This window comes from Oncorhynchus mykiss, chromosome 22 (assembly GCF_013265735.2).
Source record: "Oncorhynchus mykiss isolate Arlee chromosome 22, USDA_OmykA_1.1, whole genome shotgun sequence".
NCBI lineage: Eukaryota > Metazoa > Chordata > Actinopteri > Salmoniformes > Salmonidae > Oncorhynchus > Oncorhynchus mykiss.
The window spans coordinates 19,705,198-19,725,497 of NC_048586.1; the positions used below are offsets into that span (position 1 = coordinate 19,705,198).

At 44.4% G+C, this 20,300-nt stretch overlaps 1 protein-coding gene across 2 annotated transcripts in view; it reads left to right on the top strand.

Moving 5' to 3' along the window:
* The window catches only part of LOC110501573 (sterol 26-hydroxylase, mitochondrial), a 37,853-nt gene that overhangs the window by 16,182 nt on the left and 1,371 nt on the right, over positions 1-20,300 (top strand). For both annotated transcript variants that reach the window (XM_021579237.2, XM_021579238.2), the window contains exons 3-8: positions 2,823-3,022; positions 5,171-5,368; positions 5,510-5,673; positions 14,895-15,061; positions 15,171-15,252; positions 15,423-15,623. In XM_021579237.2, coding sequence (XP_021434912.1) covers positions 2,823-3,022; positions 5,171-5,368; positions 5,510-5,673; positions 14,895-15,061; positions 15,171-15,252; positions 15,423-15,623 — 1,012 coding nt within the window. The remainder of the gene's footprint in view (positions 1-2,822; positions 3,023-5,170; positions 5,369-5,509; positions 5,674-14,894; positions 15,062-15,170; positions 15,253-15,422; positions 15,624-20,300) is intronic.

Genomic DNA, 20,300 nt, shown 5'->3' on the forward strand with positions numbered 1-20,300 from the left:
ATCACTGTTACATCCTCAGAAAGCATGAGCTCCTGAGTTGGGAAAATCTTGTGCAATACACCGACTCACGTCTTGTTTTCAAGATCGTAAATGGCCTGGCTCCCCCTCCACTCAGTATTTTTGTTAAACAGAAAACCCAAACATATGGCAGCAGATCCACAAGGTCTGCCATGAGAGGTGACTGTATAGTTCCCTTAAAGAAAAGCACCTTTAGTAAATCCACTTTCTCTGTGAGAGCTTCCTATGTCTGGAATACACTGCCATCAGACACACACAACTGCACCACATATCAAACTTTCACAAAATGCATGAAGACATGGCTTAAGGTCAGTCAGATTTGTGAATATAATCCCTAGCGGTGTATTGCCGCTTTCCATGTTGTCTGTAGCTTGTGAGGTGTGGGAACACTGTTGCTTTTATGAATTTTGTCTTGCTGCTTTTTGTTCTAGGTTGCTCTGTCTGTATGCTACGTCTTGCTTGTCCTATGTTGCTCTGTCTGTATGCTACGTCTTGCTTGTCCTATGTTGCTCTGCGTGTGCTCACTGCTCAATGATTGTCTATATTGTAATTGTTTTTAATAACCTGCCCAGGGACTGCGGTTGAAAATTAGCCGGCTGGCTAAAACCGGCACTTTTACTAAAACGTTGATTAATGTGCACTGTCCCTGTAAAAACAAAATTAACTCAAACTCAATGGTAAATCATGTATTGTGACATTTTGGGTCACTTTTATTGTAAATAAGAATAGAATGTTTTCTAAACACTTCTACATTAATATGGATCCTACCATGATTACAGTATATCCCTGAATGACTCGGAAATAATAATGAGTGAAAGTTACATAGGCATAAATATCGTAACCCCCCCCCAAAATGCTAACCTCCCCTGTTATTTTAATGGTGACGTACTCCTAAAGCACACTGATGCCAATATTATAAAACTGGGTGGGGGGGACAAAAATGCAATTTCAGAATGTGAGCGGGTTTAACATGATTTGCTCCCCACACAAGGTCCCTCAGTGAATTTCAAATACTCTCAAAGAAGGGCACCTATTGGTAGATGGGTAAAAATGATAAAAAGCAGACATTGATTATCACTTTGAGCATGGTGAAGTTATTCATTACACTTTGGATGGTGTATCAATACACCAAGTCACTACAAAGATACAGGCGTCATTCCTAACTCAGTTGCCGGAGAGGAAGGAATCCGCTCCGGGACATCACAGTGAAGCCAATGGAGACTTTAATACATTTAGAGTTTAATGGCTGTGATATTAGAAAATTGAGGATGGATCAACAACATTGTAGTTACTCCACAATACTAACTTAAATGACAGAGTGAAAAGCAGGAAGCCTGAACAGAATAAGAATATTCCAAAACATGCATCCTGTTTGCAATAAGGCACTAAAGTAAAACTGCCCAAAATGAACTTTGTCCTGAGTACAAAGCGTTATGTTTGGGGCAAATCTAACACAACACATTACTGAGTACAACTCTTCATATTTTCAAGCGTGGTGGTGGCTGCATCATGTTATGGGTATGCTTGTCATCGTTAAGGAGTTTTAAAAAAACTAAAACAAGAAACGAAATAGAGCTAAGCACAGGCAAAATCCTAGAGGAAAACCATGTTCTGTTTGCTTTCCAACAGACCCTGGGAGACAAATTCACCTTTCAGCAGGACAATAACCTAAAACACAAGGCCAACTATACACTGGAGTTGCTTACCAAGACGACATTGAATGTTCCTGAGTGGCCTAGTTACATTTTTTTACTTCAATCGGCTTGAAAATCTATGATAAGACTTGAAAATGGCTGTCTAGCAATGGTCAACAACCAACTTGACAGAGCTTGAAGAATTTTAACATTGTACAATCCAGGTGTGCAAAACTCTTAGAATTATCCAGAAAGACTGGTGATTCTAACATGTATTGACTCAGGGGGATGAATACTTATGTAAGGAAGATAAATTAGTGTTTTATTTTCATCAATTCTAATATTTTGTAAATATTTTTCTTCCTCTTTGACAGAGTATTTTGTGTTGATTGTTGACACAAAATGATGAATGAATCCATTTTAATCCCACACTGTAACACAACAAAATGTGGAATAAATCAAGGGATGTAAATACTTTCTGAAGGCACTGTATATATATCACAGGGTAAGCACTGTCTACCTTGACTACACATCACTGCAGTGATGCCATTGATACACTAGTGCTCTGTCATGAAAGAAAATGCTACAGATCCAGTGATTCAAAAAAGGCTGTCATTACACATTTCTATAGACCATGCGTGTGTGCAAGGCAGGAAACGTGAACTATGGACTAACACAGTTTGCACTGGGAGTGTCCTTTTAGAACCATCAAACTGTATGAGATTACATGTATTTTTACTTAGCAGCCATCTATCTTTGTCAGATTTCCTATGTATATCAACACATATGCTTCAAATTGAAAAGCAGTGCAGTCATTCTGATTTATTTCCTTAGTTTTGTGTTCCGTGAACTCCAAGTGCTGCAAGACCAGCACAACACCCTGTGTGGCTTTGTAGGTCAAGGTCCAGTCACGTTAATCAAACTGGATGCTCAAAAACAGTACATCCATTTAAATGAGCCGGTTACGTAAGAGTAGTAATACACTATTGTTACATACTGTATGCAATTTACACAGAAGCTGAAGTTAAAGCTTTATCCCATCTTATCCTGCTTGAATTCAATATGAAGTTACCTAAATTCCAACATGTACCAATTAATTAATGCATCATCAATGTTATTGTTGTGAATGTGTCATGCATGTTTCCTGATACAGTATATGTTTCCTGACAGGGAAGGGGTAAAGTGGTACAATCTGAGGACTGTGCTGAACAAGCGCATGCTGCACCCTAAAGACTCGGTGCAGTACGGAGACGTGGTCAACGAGGTGGTCAGCGACCTGATCAAGAGGATCTACCACCTACGCCGGACCAGCCCCACGGGAGACCGGGTGAACAACCTGTCCAATGAGCTCTACCGATTCTCTCTGGAGGGTACGTGGGAAATTCTGCCTATGAGTTGGGACGGCGATTCTTTCACCCTTAACTATATCTACAGTTCATTTTAAGTTCAATGATTTGATCAAGTTGGGTCAAGTTGCATGTTTTACTGGATCTTTAAAGCATCCAGGTATAATTATAATATAATTATAACTTGTTATAAGCATTACTAGGCTTTGAAATGTCTTATAATAACAAGGCTTTTAATGTCATGTGGGCTATCTCGTTGCTTAACATTTTCAACGGTCTCAAACTGGCTGTTATTTAGTCCGGCTCATTATGAGATGATTATACGACATTATAACGGGGTCATACATGCTAGTCTTGCTATGCATTACAGCTGCATCCTAATGCCTCATACCTGGATGCTGTAAAGCTGTGGTCACCAACCTTTTCTGAGTCAAGATCACGTTCTGAGTCAAAATGCAAGCCTAGATTTGGTTTTAAACGTTACTTAAATAATAACAACGCAAGCTTATCGAAACACTGCTGTATCCCTTCATTGCATCTGCTGTGCTGGTTGTAGCGGGAGTGGAAGTAGGGAGAGCGCACATTCAATGGTTTTTAAGTGTTAAAAAAAGTGTTGACAGTGCTGAATAACAACTTTAAATATGAACTTACTCATAAAAACACTAGCTCTTTGCTGTATTTGTGAAGTCTCTCCTGTCATGGTTTAAGGTGTTGTTTTGTAATGATATGGAAAATTATGCTTTACATAGTGTCTGGCATCTTAGTATGTCAGATGAACAGACAATGCTTATCACTATCTCTGAAGTAGACAGAGGCTAGGAGGAAGTGAGATGCATTGTGGGTGGGATCCCTTTTTTTAAGAAACTCACAATCATCAGCTGTATACGTGATATTTCTGATTTGCTATGTAGCATAGTCAATATGTTAGTCATTGACAACCCTGGACTTTGAGTCAGAGGGGATAGTCATTTTGAGACACCAAAACTGCTCAGTCATTCTTCAGCTACCTTATTTCCATCTTCAAGAGGTAATGTTTACTGTTCCTAATGCACGTCATATAACAAAAGGAGCATTCCATTACTTTGAAATTATATTGTATCTCATTTTGTCCAATATGAATAACCTGTAAATAGAGCTTTTGTAGTCTGGAATCAGCAGAATATATAATTTTCCTTTGACAGGGAAAATTCATCTGAATCCATTTGTAAAACAGTACTCAAACCGTCAATTACAAAAATGGTCTTAAAGCTTCCTAAATGTAGGTACAACTACACCTCTGCATTGAGAAACTGCCAGGGTATAAAGGTAATACAACTTTGAGGGTATGGCACTGTTAACTTCACATTGATCCATTCTTTGAAGACTCTAACAGACATGACTGTTAACATGCGCACCTGAGCTCGGTATGTTTTATAACACTTGAGTCCTGTCACGTTGCTGTGGAGACTTTCCTTGAGTAATTTACACATCACAAACATCACTTCAGAGTTGCTTGATGAATCTCGAGCGGCTGGATTTATTTGTTAATAAAGTCATCACTATTGTAGACTTTACATTTAAGGGACTGGGTAAATTTAGATTCTTGCTTGGATAAAAACATGATTACAAAGAACAGTTAATTTGGTCTGCACAGCTTGGAAACACTAATCCTGCATAATAACCCACTTGTACACATTGAAGTGTATGCATTCATCCTCCTCACTTCGCAGAATAAAGTAGATTCAGACTTTGTGAATCTGACAAACATATTTGGTGTTGTCTTCAAGGGCTGATTCACATGAACTTTGCTCCTGGTTTACTCTCACCAACATATATGTGGACGTACAAAAAGAGTTTGGTGTCATGGAGAGTTGTTTAGAACCTCTGACCAGCCTGATGTGGAGTTCTGCTGGCCTCGCCTGCACTGCAGCTGTGATTGGAGAACTGGGTCAGAGACAAATCTAATTGTCCCTCTGGGTCAAAATGTTTTCAACAGGTAGTTAAAAGCTGTGTTTACTCTCTCTCCGTGCTGCTGAGCTGAGCAAATGATAGTGATGACTTTGCTGTTAATCTGTCCCATTGCATCATATGTACAGTATCAGCAGTGATGGTGTCTGTGCTCCATAAGTCTATGGCTTCACCATTCACATGCAGACAAAAGTTTATCTTAAACTTTAAATCTCTGTTCTTCAGGAATCTCTTCCATCCTGTTTGAGACTCGGATCGGCTGTCTGGAGGAAGAGATCCCAGTGGAGACGCAGCACTTCATCGATTCCATCGCTCAGATGTTCTCCTACAGCTTGCCGGTGGCCATGCTGCCCAAGTGGAGCCGCAACATCCTGCCATTCTATGGGCGCTACATCGCTGGCTGGGAGGGCATCTTCAAATTCTGTGAATTCTTCAGCATAAGACATTCTGTGCACTTCTGCACATCTCAAGGATTTAAGAGCACTGGATTGGAGTGTGCATTGTTGATATTGGAATTAATTTGATTACCTATTAGTACAGATGGATAATTACTTTCTTTTTCAGCTGTGAAGTTTATTGAGATGAAGATGGAGGCAATTCAGAAGCGAGTGGACACAAACCAGGAAGTTGAGGGAGAATACCTAACGTACCTCCTCTCCAATACAAAGATGACCAATAAGGAGGTGTATGGCAGCGTCGCTGAGCTGTTATTGGCTGGAGTCGATACGGTAAGTAAATCTGCGGAGCTTTAACTACAGTCTCAGTTTATGCGGTGTGTGAGTTTCAAAATAGGAGAAGCAACCCCTATAATAAAGTAGCCTATTGCAGGTACAGTATCAGTCAAGAGTTTGGACACGCAGGGGGTGCTGTTGGAAGCTAAGGATGTAGAACGCATTTCCTTAGTTAGTGACCAAATGTATATATTTAACCTTGAAAAATTGTATGTATTATGTAATGCTTTCTACCCAGCCAAAAACGGAGCAGTCCGCAGCAAGCCTGTGCCCTCTCCTGATTCAGCCGTGGATTCAGCCGCTAAATCAGGAGAAGGAACACTGACCCACGGGAACACTGACTGTAGAGCTGCTACAATCCGTGATGGGCACCCTCAAAACTGATATTTTTGGTGGAGAGTCAATTTTACCGATCTCAGGTCAGAGATATCAATGGTCAAAGACGAGCTTAAAAAATCTATAGAGTATACAGAATAAGCTCGACACACGTAGCAGCCTTATCGGAGCTGGAGCTTGGTGCTACAGACCACAGCACTCGCATTAGCGAGCTAGAGGCTAACGTTGGCTCATTAATAACTAGGGTGATATACCTCGACAATAGATGCGAAGATATGGAAAGTAGAATGCGGAGGAACAACATTAATCTTCTGGGAATACCGGAGGGAGTGGAGGGCCCAAGACCGGCGGAGTTCATGGCCCAGCTGCTTCAGAAGTTGCTCGGCCTGCAGGAGAAGCTGCAGCTAGACTGGGCCCACCCTGTGTAGCCGACCCCGGGATGGAGAACCCCCTCGACCATTTGTCATCAGGGTGCATTTCTTTTCACAATTCCAGTGGGTCAGAAGTTTACATATACTAAGTTGAATGTGCCTTTAAACAGCTTAGAAAATGTCAGAAAATGATGTTGTGGCTTCTGATAGGCTTATTGACATAATTTGAGTCAATTGGAGGTGTACCTGTCGATGTATTTCAAGGCCTGCCTTCAAACTCAGTGCCTCTTTGCTTGACATCATGGGAAAATCAAAAGAAATCAGCCAAGACCTCTGAAAAAAAGGAATTTCCAAAAGCCTGAAGGCACCACGTTCATCTGTACAAACAATAGCACGCAAGTATAAACACCATGGGACCACGCAGCCGTCATACCGCTCAGGAATGAGACGCGTTCTGTCTCCTAGAGATGAACGTACTTTGGTGCGAAAAGTGCAAATCAATCTCAGAACAAGAAGCCACTGCTCCAAAACCGCCATAAAAAGCCAGACTACGGTTTGGAACTGCACCGTACAGATCATCGTTTTTGGAGAAATATCCTCTGGTCTGATGAAACAAATATAGAACTGTTTGGCCATAATGACCATCGTTATGTTTGGAGGAAAAAGGGGGATGCTTGAAAGCCAAAGAACACCATCCCAACCGTGAAGCACGGGGGTGGCAGCATCATGTTGTGGGGGTGCTTTGCTGCAGGAGGGACTACTGCACTTCACAAAATAGATGGCTTCATGAGGCAGGAAAATTATGTGGATATATTGAAGCCACATCTCAACATCTTTTCAGTTAAAGCTTGGTCGCAAATGGGTCTTCCAAATGGACAATGACCCCAAGCATACTTCCAAAGGTGTGTCAAAATGGCTTAAGGACAACAAAGTCTAGGTATTGGAGTGGCCATCACAAAGCCCTGACCTCAATTCTATATAACATTTGTGGGCAGAACTGAAAAAGTGTGTGCGAGCAAGGAGGCCTACAAACCTGACTCAGTTACACCAGCTCTGTCAGGAGGAATGGACCAAATTCACCCAACTTATTGTGGGAAGCTTATGGAAGGCTACCTGAAACGTTTGTCCCATGTTAAACAATTTAAAGGCAATGCCACCAAATACTAATTGAATGCATGTAAACTTCTGATCCACTGGGAATGCAAAAGAAATAAAAGCTGAAATAAACTATTCTCTCTACTATTATTCTGACATTTGACATTCTTAAAATAAAGTGGAGATCCTAACTGACCAAAGACAGGGAATTGTTACGAGGATTAAATGTCAGGAATTGTGAATAACTGAGTTTAAATGCATTTGTCTAAGGTGTATGCAAACTTCCAACCTCAACTGTATGTTTATGTCCTGGGAAATGTTCTTGTTACTTACAGCCTTATGCTAATCGCATTAGCCTATGTTAGCTCAACCGTCCCGTGGAAGGGACACCGATCCCCAAAAAGTTTTAACCACTCAACTGTACGTCAATGATTTCTTCCACTCACTTGCTGTTGTGCCTTCTGTCCACCGGGATTTGGTTAAAAAATTAGAGCAGCTGATCACTGTTGAAGAATTGTCTAAGGCTGTCAAATACCTTCAATCCAGGAGAAGCCCAAGATTCTCTCCAAAATAGCCCCTATTCTTATTGAAATGTACAATGAAGCATTTGTAAATGGTGCTCTCACTCAGGCAACCATTTGTCTTAGTTTTTTTTTAAAGAATAAGACCCAATTGGGGACTTGTCTAAGACCCGACAGTGTATCATACCGTCCAATTAGTCTGCTGAATGTCGACTATAAAATTCTAGCCAAACTTCTTGAAACAGTCCTCCCATCAATTGTCTCTCCGGATCAACAAGACTTATTAAAAATAGACACTCAGTCTTCAATTATTTAATATTATATGTAATCTCTCTATCACCAATGCCTCTAAAGCCATTCTATCCCTGGATGTGGAGAAAGCATTTGGAATGGAAATACATTTTTTACACTAAATAAATTTGGCTTTGGCTCCAAATTCATTACTTGGATAAGACTTCTGTACTCATCCCCTCAAGCCTCTGTCAGGACTAATAACACTAATCAGATTGCTTCCTTTTGCAACGATCGACACGCCAGGGTTACCCTTTAAGTCTATTACTGTTTGCCCTCACCATAGAACCCCTTGCAATAGCACTTCGCTCCAACCCCCTCATCAAAGGTATAGTCAGATACTGACACGAACACAAACTGTCTTTATATGCAGATTTATTATTATACACATCTGAGCTTTCTTTTTCTGTTCCTGCTTCCCTTGCCACTTTCACATCATTCGGTCACTTATCAGGTTATGAACTGAATCTCAATAAAAGCTAATTGATGGCACTTAATGTGGCCGCTAACTGCTCACGGTAGTTTTTTTTATCGGGGTGCACGTCACAATCCGATTTGAAAACCTTTTTTAAACCAAAAAAAGAAACTTTTTCAGCTCCTCTTTTAACCCGTACTAAGGATGCTTTGGAACGCTGTTTTTTGCTACACCTCTCCTTAGTCGCACTAATTAATTGTGTTAAAATGAATACTCTCCCTAAATTCTTCTCTATCAGTGCCTACTGATATTATTCCCAATATGTTTTTCAAAAAGATCGATGGCCTAATTCCACCTTTTTTATATGGGACAAAAAGCCCCCTAGGATATGAAAACAGCTTTTGTAGAGGCCCAGATCAGACGGCGGTCTAGCGCTACCGGATTTAAGATACTATTATTGGGCCGCTAACCTTAGGCTCATTCAGTATTGGTTGAAGAGCAGGGAGATATTCCTACCCCCAATTTGGATAGAGATGGAGGCCGCCTCATCGATACCGGCATCATTGTTTTCCCTCGCTCCTCCGTTACAGGCCCTTACTCCTCCTTCACCAAACATATGTGTCAAAACAACATTGAAGATCTGGAGTCAATTTAGACGCCACTTTGGGTTTCAGACAACCTCTTATTTCGCTTCGGTAGCCTCAAACTCAGCTTTTCCCCGATCCATGGTTGCTGGTGCATTCTCAACATGGTCTAGTCTTGGTATTAAAAGATTTAGAGATCTCTATATTAACAATACATTAAGTACGTTTGAACAATTATTAGCTAAATCTGGTCTCCCCAGACATAATTTATTTAGGTTCTTACAAATCAGGAGTTACGTCTACAGCATAGATCCCCGATTCCCCACCCTTCCTGGTGAAACACCGTTTGACACATTTCTTATCCCACTTCCTACTCTGAAAGGCATCTTGTCAATAATCTATAGTCAAATTTGCTCACTACAAACCACCTCATCAAACAATATTAAATCCTCATGGGAGGAGGAACTGGGTGAGGAAATATCTGATGGGAAGGGTCACTCAAAAGGGTACATACCTCTTCTATTTGCGCTCGGCCCGGTCTCATTCAATGCAAACTCATTCATAGGGCTCACTGGACCAAAGCGAGATTATCCAAAATGTACAATGGATGTGAACCCTAATTGGGTATGATGTAACCAGTCTCCTGCTAATCACGTACACATAATTTGATGTTGCCCATCTTTTGTTGGTTTCTGGAAAGACCTCTTTAACGCACTCTCAGAATTAAGCGGCACACAGATCGAACCAGACCCTTTTTTTGCATTATTTGGGGTTTCCTTTCCCACAATACAACTGGCCAAAATGAATAAGGATGTAATTTCCTTTGTCACTTTGTTAGCGAGACGATTCATTTGACTTAGATGGAAATCCTTTGCACCCCCTTCTCATGCTCTTTGTATTAAATCCATTTTGAATTGCATAAAGTTGGAAAAAATGTAACTCCCCCCTCAATCAGTCTATAGACAAATTCTATGCATTGTGGGCTCGCCTTCTTTTCTTATGTTAAACGATTTCCCTGCAGTTCCAGAGTGATGTATATTTATATATCGGTGACGTAAGAGGCCTGGTATGTGTATACACGGAATCTCAGATGATAAGGAGGACTGTATTATCTGTGTTAGTTGACTTGTAAAAACTATCAAAATATCTTTCTTTTGTCTTTGTTTTTTTTGTTATTTCTGTCTCACTCTTTGTTTTGCTGTATTGTTGTCCTTGATGTGTTGTTTTATATTACTACAAGTGCAATTATTTTGTAAATATGGTGTTTGAAAATCCAATAAACACGGTAAAAAAAAAGTTTAGACACCTACTCATTCAAGGATTTTTCTTTATTTTGACAATTTTCTTAAATATATTTTACCCCTTTTTCTCCACAATTTCGTGGTATCCAATTGGTAGCTACAGTCTTGTCTCATCACTGCAACTGCTGCAACTCCTCCGAAACACAACCCAACACACAGTTACCACTGCGCCACTCGAGATGCTACTATACTATTTTCTACATTGTAGAATAGTAGTGAAGACATCCACAACTATGAAATACCACACATGAAATCGTGTAATAACCAAAAATATATCGAAATATATTTTAGATTCTTCAAAGTAGCCACCCTTTGCCTTGATGACAGCTTTGCACACTCTTGGCATTCTCTCAACCAGCTTCACCTAGAATGCTTTTCCAACAGTCTTGAAGGAGTTTCCACATATGCTGAGCACTTTTTAGTTGCTTTTCCTTCACTCTGCGGTCCAACTCATCTCAATTGGGTTGAGGTTGGGTGATTGTGGTGGCCAGGTCATCTGATGCAGCACTCATGACTCTCCTTCTTGGTCAAATATCCCTTACACAGCCTGGAGGTGTGTTGGGCCATTGTCCTGTTGAAAAACAAATGATAGTCCCACTAAGTGCAAACCAGATGTGATGGTGTATCGCTGCAGAATGTGGTGGTAGCCATGCTGGTTAAGTGTGCCTTGAATTCTAAATAAATAATTGACAGTGTCACCAGCAAAGCACCATCACACCACCTCTTCCATGCTCCACGGTGGGAACCACACATGCAGAGATCATCCGTTCACCTACTCTGCGTCTCACAAAGACACAGCGGTTGGAACCAGAAATCTTAAATTTGGACTCATCAGACCAAAGGACAGATTTCTACCTGTCCATTGCTCGTATTTCTTGGTGTCCTTCAGTATTTTTTTCATTTAACCCACCTAGGCAAGTCAGTTAAGAACAAATTCTTATTTACATTGACTGCCTACCAGGGAACGGTAGGTTAACTGCCTTGTTCAGGGGCAGAATGACAGATTTTTAGCTTGTCAGCTCGGGGATTCAATCCAGCAACCTTTCAGTTACTGGCCCAACGCTCTAACCACTAGGCTACCTGCCGCCCCAGTGGTTTCTTTGCAGAAATTTGACCATGAAGGCCTGATTCACACAGTCTCCTCTGAACAGTTGATGTTGAGATGTGTCTGTTACTTGAACACTCTGTGAAGCATTTATTTGAGCTGCAATTTCTGAGGCTGGTAACTCTAATGAACTTATCCTCTGCAGCAGAGGTAACTTGGGATCTTCCTTTCCTGTGGCGGTCCTCATGACTGACCTTCAAGTCTTAAAGTAATGATGGGCTGTCATTTCTCTTTGCTTATTTGAGATGTTCTTGCCATAATATGGACTTGGTCTTTTACCACCCCTACCTTGTCACAACACAACTGATTGGCTCAAATGCATAAAAAAGGAAATAAATTCCATTTAACAAGGCACACCTGTTAATTGAAATGCATTCCAGGTGACTACCTCATGAAGCTGGTTGAGAGACTGCCAAGGGGTATGCAAAGCTGTCATCAAGGCAAAAGGTGGCTACTTTAAAGAATCTCACACACATAATATATTTCGATTTGTTTAACACTTTTTTGGTTACTACATGATTCCGTATGTGTTATTATTCTACAAAGTAAAAAATAAAAAGTCTGCAATGAGTAGGTGTCCAAACTTTTGACTAGTACTGTAGGTGTCATAACCAGCCATAAAATAACTACAGTGGTAGGTTTTTGGGGGTTTTGACACTAATGTACAGTAGTTGTCATATCCAGCCATAAAATAATGCAATATATGTCACAGTAGGTCTAAATATATGTGTCATAACAGCTGACATAACTTGTCGTAACCGGTCATAATATGGTCATGTCAGCTGTTATGAAATATTATGACATGGTTTGGACTGTGTCAAAACGTTGTGACGCTAGGTGTCAAGTGAAGTGTTACAGAATGCTGTTCATCGATTACAACTCAGCCTTCAACACCATAGTGTCCTCCATGATCATCACTAAGCTCAGGGCCCTGGGTCGAAACCCATGCCTGTGCCACTTGGTCCTGGACTTCCTGATGGGCTGACACCAAGTTGTGACGGTAGGCAACAACACCTCTGCCACGCTGATCCTCAACACGGGAGTCCCACAGGGGTGCATGCTCAGCCTCCTCCTGTACTCCCTGTTCACCCATGACTGCGTGGCCGCACACGTCTCCAACTCAATCATCAAGTTTACTGACGACACAAACGTGGTAGTGATTACCAACAATGACGAGACAGCCTACAGGGAGGAGGTGAGAGCTCTGGCAGAGTAGTGCCTGGAAAATAACCTCTCCCTCAATGTCGACAAAATAAAGGAGCTGATCGTGGACTACAGGAGACAGCAGAGAGAGCACGCCCCCATGTCACAGGAAGGCCAAGAAGATCATCAAGGACCTCAGCCACCTGAATCACTGCCTGTTCACCCCGCTACCATCTAGAAGGTGGAGGCAGTTTAGGTGCATCAACGCTTGTACCAAGAGACAAACTATATTTCAATCTCCAGGCCATCAGACTGGCTTCATTAAAAACTGTTAATCTGATGGATTTTGGATGTCCTTGGTCTTATTTATTTGTTTGGGGGTCTATACATGAGGCCAACTCATTACTTTGGCGAATGTCATTGTCATGGATGTGTTATTAGCTGGGCTAGCATATATCAACACTATTTTTGGACACTATTGTCATTAAATTGTTTGCTATCCCTTTTCCTTTCTTTCTGTGCCACAAAATGTTTGCATATACTCTACTGGTAATGTTACTAGGGCCACGTTCAGTTGAAAAATGTTCTTGAATTAAGTTGTTTGTTCTTCATAGTATATTTCTAAAACGTGTCCTGCTGAACGCTCCCCCAAGTTGTTAGCTATAGCTAGCTAATGAGGTAACATCACTGAACAAGGTGTAGCCGAAACAAATGGTTGACGGCCCAGTCCAAAAGTAGCATGGTTGGTTTTAGAACAGCCCACGATATGCTTTATGAATGTAAAATGCGGCCAGCCAATAGAAAGAAAAAAACGTAGTGCCCTTTTATGAGTCAAGCCTTTTGAATGGTAGCCTAAGGGCTAGAATCAAGACGTTTTCTCTGAAGAAAAGATGGAGACTTGGATACAGAACCTGTATATGAAATTCAGTGAGAAATGTGGAAGGATTGATCAAGACTACAAATTCAAAGACAGCCTACTTTTCTAAAGCCTACTGAAGTGGGAGAACATAGCTAGACTATTGTTTTACTATTAAACTCAATGCTGCTATTGTCTGTGATATCGTAAAGCAGCTTGTGTTTTTTAACCAGGCAAAGAGTAGCTAACTAGAAGGCTGGTGGTGACTGTTTAGCTAAAGTGAAGCAAGAGGGTCACCTGTGCGATGTGTATAATCGGAGGCGGAGCTGGAGCAGAACCTGTCTGCCTACACTAGTTGCTTGCTCCCAGCAGCTCACCAGCTGATGAAGGCTGTGTTGCTGCTCATCTGTGCTGCTAATATTAATTGTGTTTGTCACTGAAAAGCTTTGCATCACTCCAAAAACTTTTGTCCAGTCCAGTTTGTAGTAAGATTTTAGTCACAGAGATAATTTTGTCTCGTTTTAGTAAACTGAAAAATAATAGTTATATATTTTTTTCTGCCTCTATTTAGTCAGTTATAGTCTCGTAAATTGCCACTGAAAAATAGGTGTTTGACAAATATTTTAGTCACTATTTTTGTTGACAAAATGAACACGGATTTCATGTCTGAGTAACTCAAACATTACAACAAAATCAATGGGCTATAAAAACCTAGCTAAAAATATTACCTGACATGGGCTAGGTGATCTGGACATTTCTGACAATATAAACATGATCTAAGGTCTGTAATGACTGACATTACATAAGCAAAACTGCTTATGCACTGTCCAAATTCGACACGGCACCTGCATTCTTCTATTACAACTTTGAAGAGTAAGTTGAATGCCTAACTGAGGGAAGGGGTGGGGGGGCACTGATTTAAACCATGTTCTAACCAAAAGTTCACAAGTATGGCCCCAGTGTGTTGTACGATAAGGGCATGTATTCACGAACCACAGGAGGTTGGTGACACCTTATTTGGGGAGAACGGGCTCATGTTAACGACTGGAGCGGGATAAGTGGAATGGTATCAATTACATCAAACACATGGTTTCCAGGTGTTTGATGCCATTCCATTTGCTTTCCTCCGGCCATTATAATGAGCCGTTCTCCCGGCAGTAGCCTCCTGTGTCACTACCGCTGCTGTTGTCATATTTTAAGACATCCAATACCATGATGTGGGCGATGTACCTGCTGTCCAGGGACTCCAATGTGCAGAACACCCTTTATCAGGAGGTGTCACGCTGTGTACCAGGAGACAACATTCCATCTGCTCAAGATGTCAACTGCATGCCATACCTCAAGGCTGTAATCAAGGAAACACTAAGGTAAGAAATGTGAATAGTGGTCGTGTATGTCACTTTGGAAAGGATGGAGTTCTTGAAAGTTCCCTTATCTTGCTCTAACACCATTTCTGATGTACTTCCTGTTCTTCAGAATGTACCCTGTTGTCCCCCTGAACTCACGCATCATGGCAGAGAAGGATGTCATTATTGGCGGACATTTTTTCCCCAAGAAGGTTAATCTCTCTTTAGGGAAACAACCAACTTTCAAATACATCTTCACTTTACTGGCCTAAAACTGACCCAACCATAAAAACAAAAACAACATTTGAATGCATGTAAATCATGCCGTTCTTGGTATAGTGCTGTAACAATTATTTCCCTCTCTGCTGTTTTGTGTCTGTAGACTTCGTTTACAATGTGCCACTACGCCATCAGCCAAGATGAAAAGACATTCCCAGAACCATCGAAGTTCAAGCCTGAACGATGGTTGAGGGACGGCCGAGTCCGGCCAAACCCCTTTGGCTCTATCCCATTTGGTTTTGGGGTTCGGGGTTGCGTAGGTCGTCGGATAGCTGAACTGGAGATGTACCTGGCTTTGTCACGGGTAAGAGCAGTTTACAGATGCATTGCACTAGACTATTTCAACTAACAATAGATTGTGTAGAGTGGATTTTGTAGTAGTGTAACGGATGTGAAATAGCTAGCTAGTTAGCGGTGGTGCCCGCTAAATAGCGTTTCAATCGGTGACGTCACTTGCTCTGAGACCTTGAAGTAGTGGTTCCCCTTGCTCTGCAAGGGCCGTGGCTTTTGTGGAGCGATGGGTAACGATGCTTCGTGGGTGACTGTTGTTGATGTGTGCAGAGGGTCCCTGGTTCGCGCCCGGGTATGGGCGAGGGGACGGTCTAAAGTTATACTGTTACAGTAGCACAGTTGACTTGGTAAAGGTTAAAGAGGAAACTTGCGTTCTAGGATCCAGTCGAAGTAAAAAATTTAATACAGAGCTTTCAGGGTTCAGGTAGGGCTGTTGCTAACCATGTGTATGTGACAAATAAAAAATTGGATTTGCGGTGACCTTATTACGGTCACGATTCATGAGGGCAGTCAAATTCCATGTGACCGTTTAGTCATGGTAATTAGGCTTCTCCAAGCTCTGATGTTGGTGATGGTCATTAGTAACCTACCAAACTTGCTAACTGCCTGGTACTCAGCACTCTATTGTCCCTCTAATCACTTTGATATCAATGCAAATGTCATCTAAAATCTAATCAAACACTTCATATAGGCTATGCAATTGCGAGAGAAAACAGAGTGATGGCCTCTATTAAAGAGAGGAGGATCCCATCAAGGCTAGGCCTACTATATTTATTTCTCAACTTTCCTAATATTAAGCACATTGCTTATATATACAAAATGAGTATAGACTACCTGATTGGCATGAAAATTAACCATGGGAAAAGCATCCTCCATTTGCTATTTAAGTGCATAGATGACATGTATATTTCCCCTACCCCTGTTCTGAGACAGGTGCATGATAATGGTTCATTCTAAATAAAAACAAATTTCACACATATATGTAAAGACAAGATTAAATCAAGAATAGTCTGATGGGTGACAATATTAGTCTGATGGGCAACTTTTTTGAATCATAGTCGCACACATGTAACCTAGCCCATAGACCTATATGTTTTCACAAGGTTGGTATCACAACTAAAGTGACCAAATAACTTCTTAAAATGAAGCACATTAATCCGCTTTACAAGGGGTGTAGAGCCTAACTGGCATATGCAGCCCGTGAGTCAAGTTTGGGGAAGATAATTTACCATAAAAATGCACCTTTATAATAAAAGCATTACATGAATAATCGTATTTGCATGTAATAATCATATTTGTCACTTTTGATAATGGTGTTTTCCCGCTAATGGAACATTCTTGCTTATAGCCTACTGCCGTGTGCACATTGCTGCTCTTATAATGTGAAGAAATAGTCTAATAGTTTGTCACATTTTAAGCTTAACATTCTGATCTGTTGCCTCATTGTGTAAAAAATATTTTGTTATCCTAGTGGTTATATTAATTTGGTATCTATCGCGTCCTACAACTGACCCAGATTGTTTGGAAAATGTATTTCTCACAGAATAGGTCAACTTTTGTAATATATATATATTTAACTAGGCAAGTCAGTTAAGAACAAATTATTATTTACAATGACAGCCTAGGAACAGTGGGTTAACTGCCTTGTTCAGGGGCAGAACGATAGATTTTTACCTTGTCAGCTCGGGTTACTGGCCCAACACTCTAACCAGTAGGCTACTTACCGCCACTATGGGGGATAGTAGATTGACCTAGGCTAGTGCTTTTGCTGTTTGTTAGGCCATCTTGTTGGCTGACGAAAAGTAAATGTGGACAGTTTTCCAATATATTCAATTGCATCCCCGAAGTGTCTGTCTTCACTTGTAGCCTGTTAGAAAGACCCGATCACCTGATGGAGAGCCCGCAGCACTCAGGGAGAAGGGAACAATGGCACAGGTGTTGCAAAGGCTAATAGCATCAGTGGCTAAAAATCAAAGTGGCTAAAAGGAAGAAAAAAATATTATTCTGAGCCTCAAGATTATATAGTCATTCTGAATTACGTATTGGCCTACATGCATCATTATAGATGTTGGTTGATATTAAACTGATCCAACTTTGAGTTGAACAATGAGAATATCTATCGAAAAAAGCAATTGACTGCAATAGTGTTTTGTAAGGGCGTTCGTCTGTAGGAGGAAGAGAAGCGGACCAAAGCGCAGCGGTTATTCATGTTTTAATAAATCACTACACATGAACAAACTAACAAAAACAAGAAATGTGAAAACGCAAAACAGTCCTATCCTGTGACAACAAACACAGTGACAGGAACAATCACCCACCAACACACAGTGAAACCCAGGCTACCTAAGTATGATTCTCAATCAGAGACAACTAATGACACCTGCCTCTGATTGAGAACCATACTAGGCCGAAAACATAGAAATGCCCCAAAACATAGAAAAACAAACATAGACTGCCCACCCAACTCACGCCCTGACCATACTAAATAAATACAAAACAACAGAAATAGAGGTCAGAACGTGACAGTACCCCCCCCCCCCAAAGGTGCGGACTCCGGCCGCAAAACCTTGACCTATAGGGGAGGGTCTGGGTGGGCGTCTGTCCGCGGTGGCGGCTCTGGCGCGGGACGCGGACCCCACTTCACCATTGTCTTAGTCCGCCTTATTGTCCGCCTCCCTGGCTTACTCACCATGGCCACCCCTCTCAATGACCCCACTGGACAGAGGGGCTGCTCGGGACAGAGGGGCAGCTCGGGACAGAGGTGAAGCAGCTGCTCGGGACAGAGGGACAACTGCTCGGGACAGAGGGGCAGCTGCTCGGGACAGAGGGGCGATAGCAGCTCGGGACAGAAGGGCGATAGCAGCTCGGGACAGAAGGGCGATAGCAGCTCGGGACAGAAGGGCGATAGCAGCTCGGGACAGAGGGGCGGCAGCAGCTCGGGACAGAGGGACAGCTGCTCGGGACAGAGGGACAGCTGCTCGGGACAGAGGGACAGCTGCTCGGGACAGAGGGGCGGCAGCAGCTCGGGACAGAGGGGCGGCAGCAGCTCGGGACAGAGGGACAGCTTCTCGGGACAGAGGGACAGCTTCTCGGGACAGAGGGACAGCTGCTCGGGACAGAGGGACAGCTGCTCGGGACAGAGGGACAGCTGCTCGGGACAGAGGGACAGCTGCTCGGGACAGAGGGACAGCTGCTCGGGACAGAGGGACAGCTGCTCGGGACAGAGGGACAGCTGCTCCGGGCGGAGGGGCTCTAGCGGCCCCTGGCTGACTGGCGGCACTGGCGGCCCCTGGCTGACGGGCGGCACTGGCGGCCCCTGGCTGACGGGCGGCATTGGCGGCTCCTGGCTGACGGGCGGCATTGGCGGCTCCTGGCTGACGGGCGGCATTGGCGGCGCTGGGCAGACGGGCGGCACTGGCGGCGCTGGGCAGACGGGCGGCACTGGCGGCGCTGGGCAGACGGGCGGCACTGGCGGCGCTGGGCAGACGGGCGGCACTGGCGGCGCTGGGCAGACGGGCGGCACTGGCGGCGCTGGGCAGACGGGCGGCACTGGCGGCGCTGGGCAGACGGGCGGCACTGGCGGCGCTGGGCAGACGGGCGGCACTGGCGGCGCTGGGCAGACGGGCGGCACTGGCGGCGCTGGGCAGACGGGCGGCACTGGCGGCGCTGGGCAGACGGGCGGCACTGGCGGCGCTGGGCAGACGGGCGGCACTGGCGGCGCTGGGCAGACGGGCGGCACTGGCGGCGCTGGGCAGACGGGCGGCACTGGGCAGACGGGCGGCACTGGCGGCGCTGGGCAGACGGGCGGCACTGGCGGCGCTGGGCAGACGGGCGGCACTGGCGGCGCTGGGCAGACGGGCGGCACTGGCGGCGCTGGGCAGACGGGCGGCACTGGCGGCGCTGGGCAGACGGGCGGCACTGGCGGCGCTGGGCAGACGGGCGGCACTGGCGGCGCTGGGCAGACGGGCGGCACTGGCGGCGCTGGGCAGACGGGCGGCGCTGGCGGCGTTGGGCAGACGGGAAGCTCCGGCAGAGGCGCCGGACAGGCGGGAGGCTCCGGCAGAGGCGCTGGACAGGCGGGAGGCTCCGGCAGCGGCGCCGGACAGGCGGGAGGCTCCGGCAGAGGCGCCGGACAGGCGGGAGGCTCCGGCAGAGGCGCCGGACAGGCGGGAGGCTCCGGCAGAGGCGCCGGACAGACGGGAGGCTCCGGCAGAGGCGCCGGACAGACGGGAGACTCCGGCAGCGCTGGAGAGGAGGAAGGCTCTGGTAGCGCCGGAGAGGCGGGAGACTCCGGCAGCGCTGGAGAGGAGGAAGGCTCTGGACGGATGGGCCGGAGAGACAGCCTGGTACGGGGAGCTGCCACCGGAGGGCTGGGGTGTGGAGGTGGTGACGGATAGACCGGGCCGTGCAGGCGCACTGGAGCTCTTGAGCACCGAGCCTGCCCAACCTTACCCGGTTGAATGGTCCCGGTCGCCCTGCCAGTGCGGCGAGGTGGAATAGCCCGCACTGGGCTATGCAGGCGAACCGGGGACACCGTGCGCAAGGCTGGTGCCATGTAAGCCGGCCCAAGGAGACGCACTGGAGACCAGATGCGTAGAGCCGGCTTCATGGCACTTGGCTCGATGCCCACTCTAGCCCGGCCGATACCCGGAGCTGGAATGTACAGCACCGGGCTGTGCACCCGCACTGG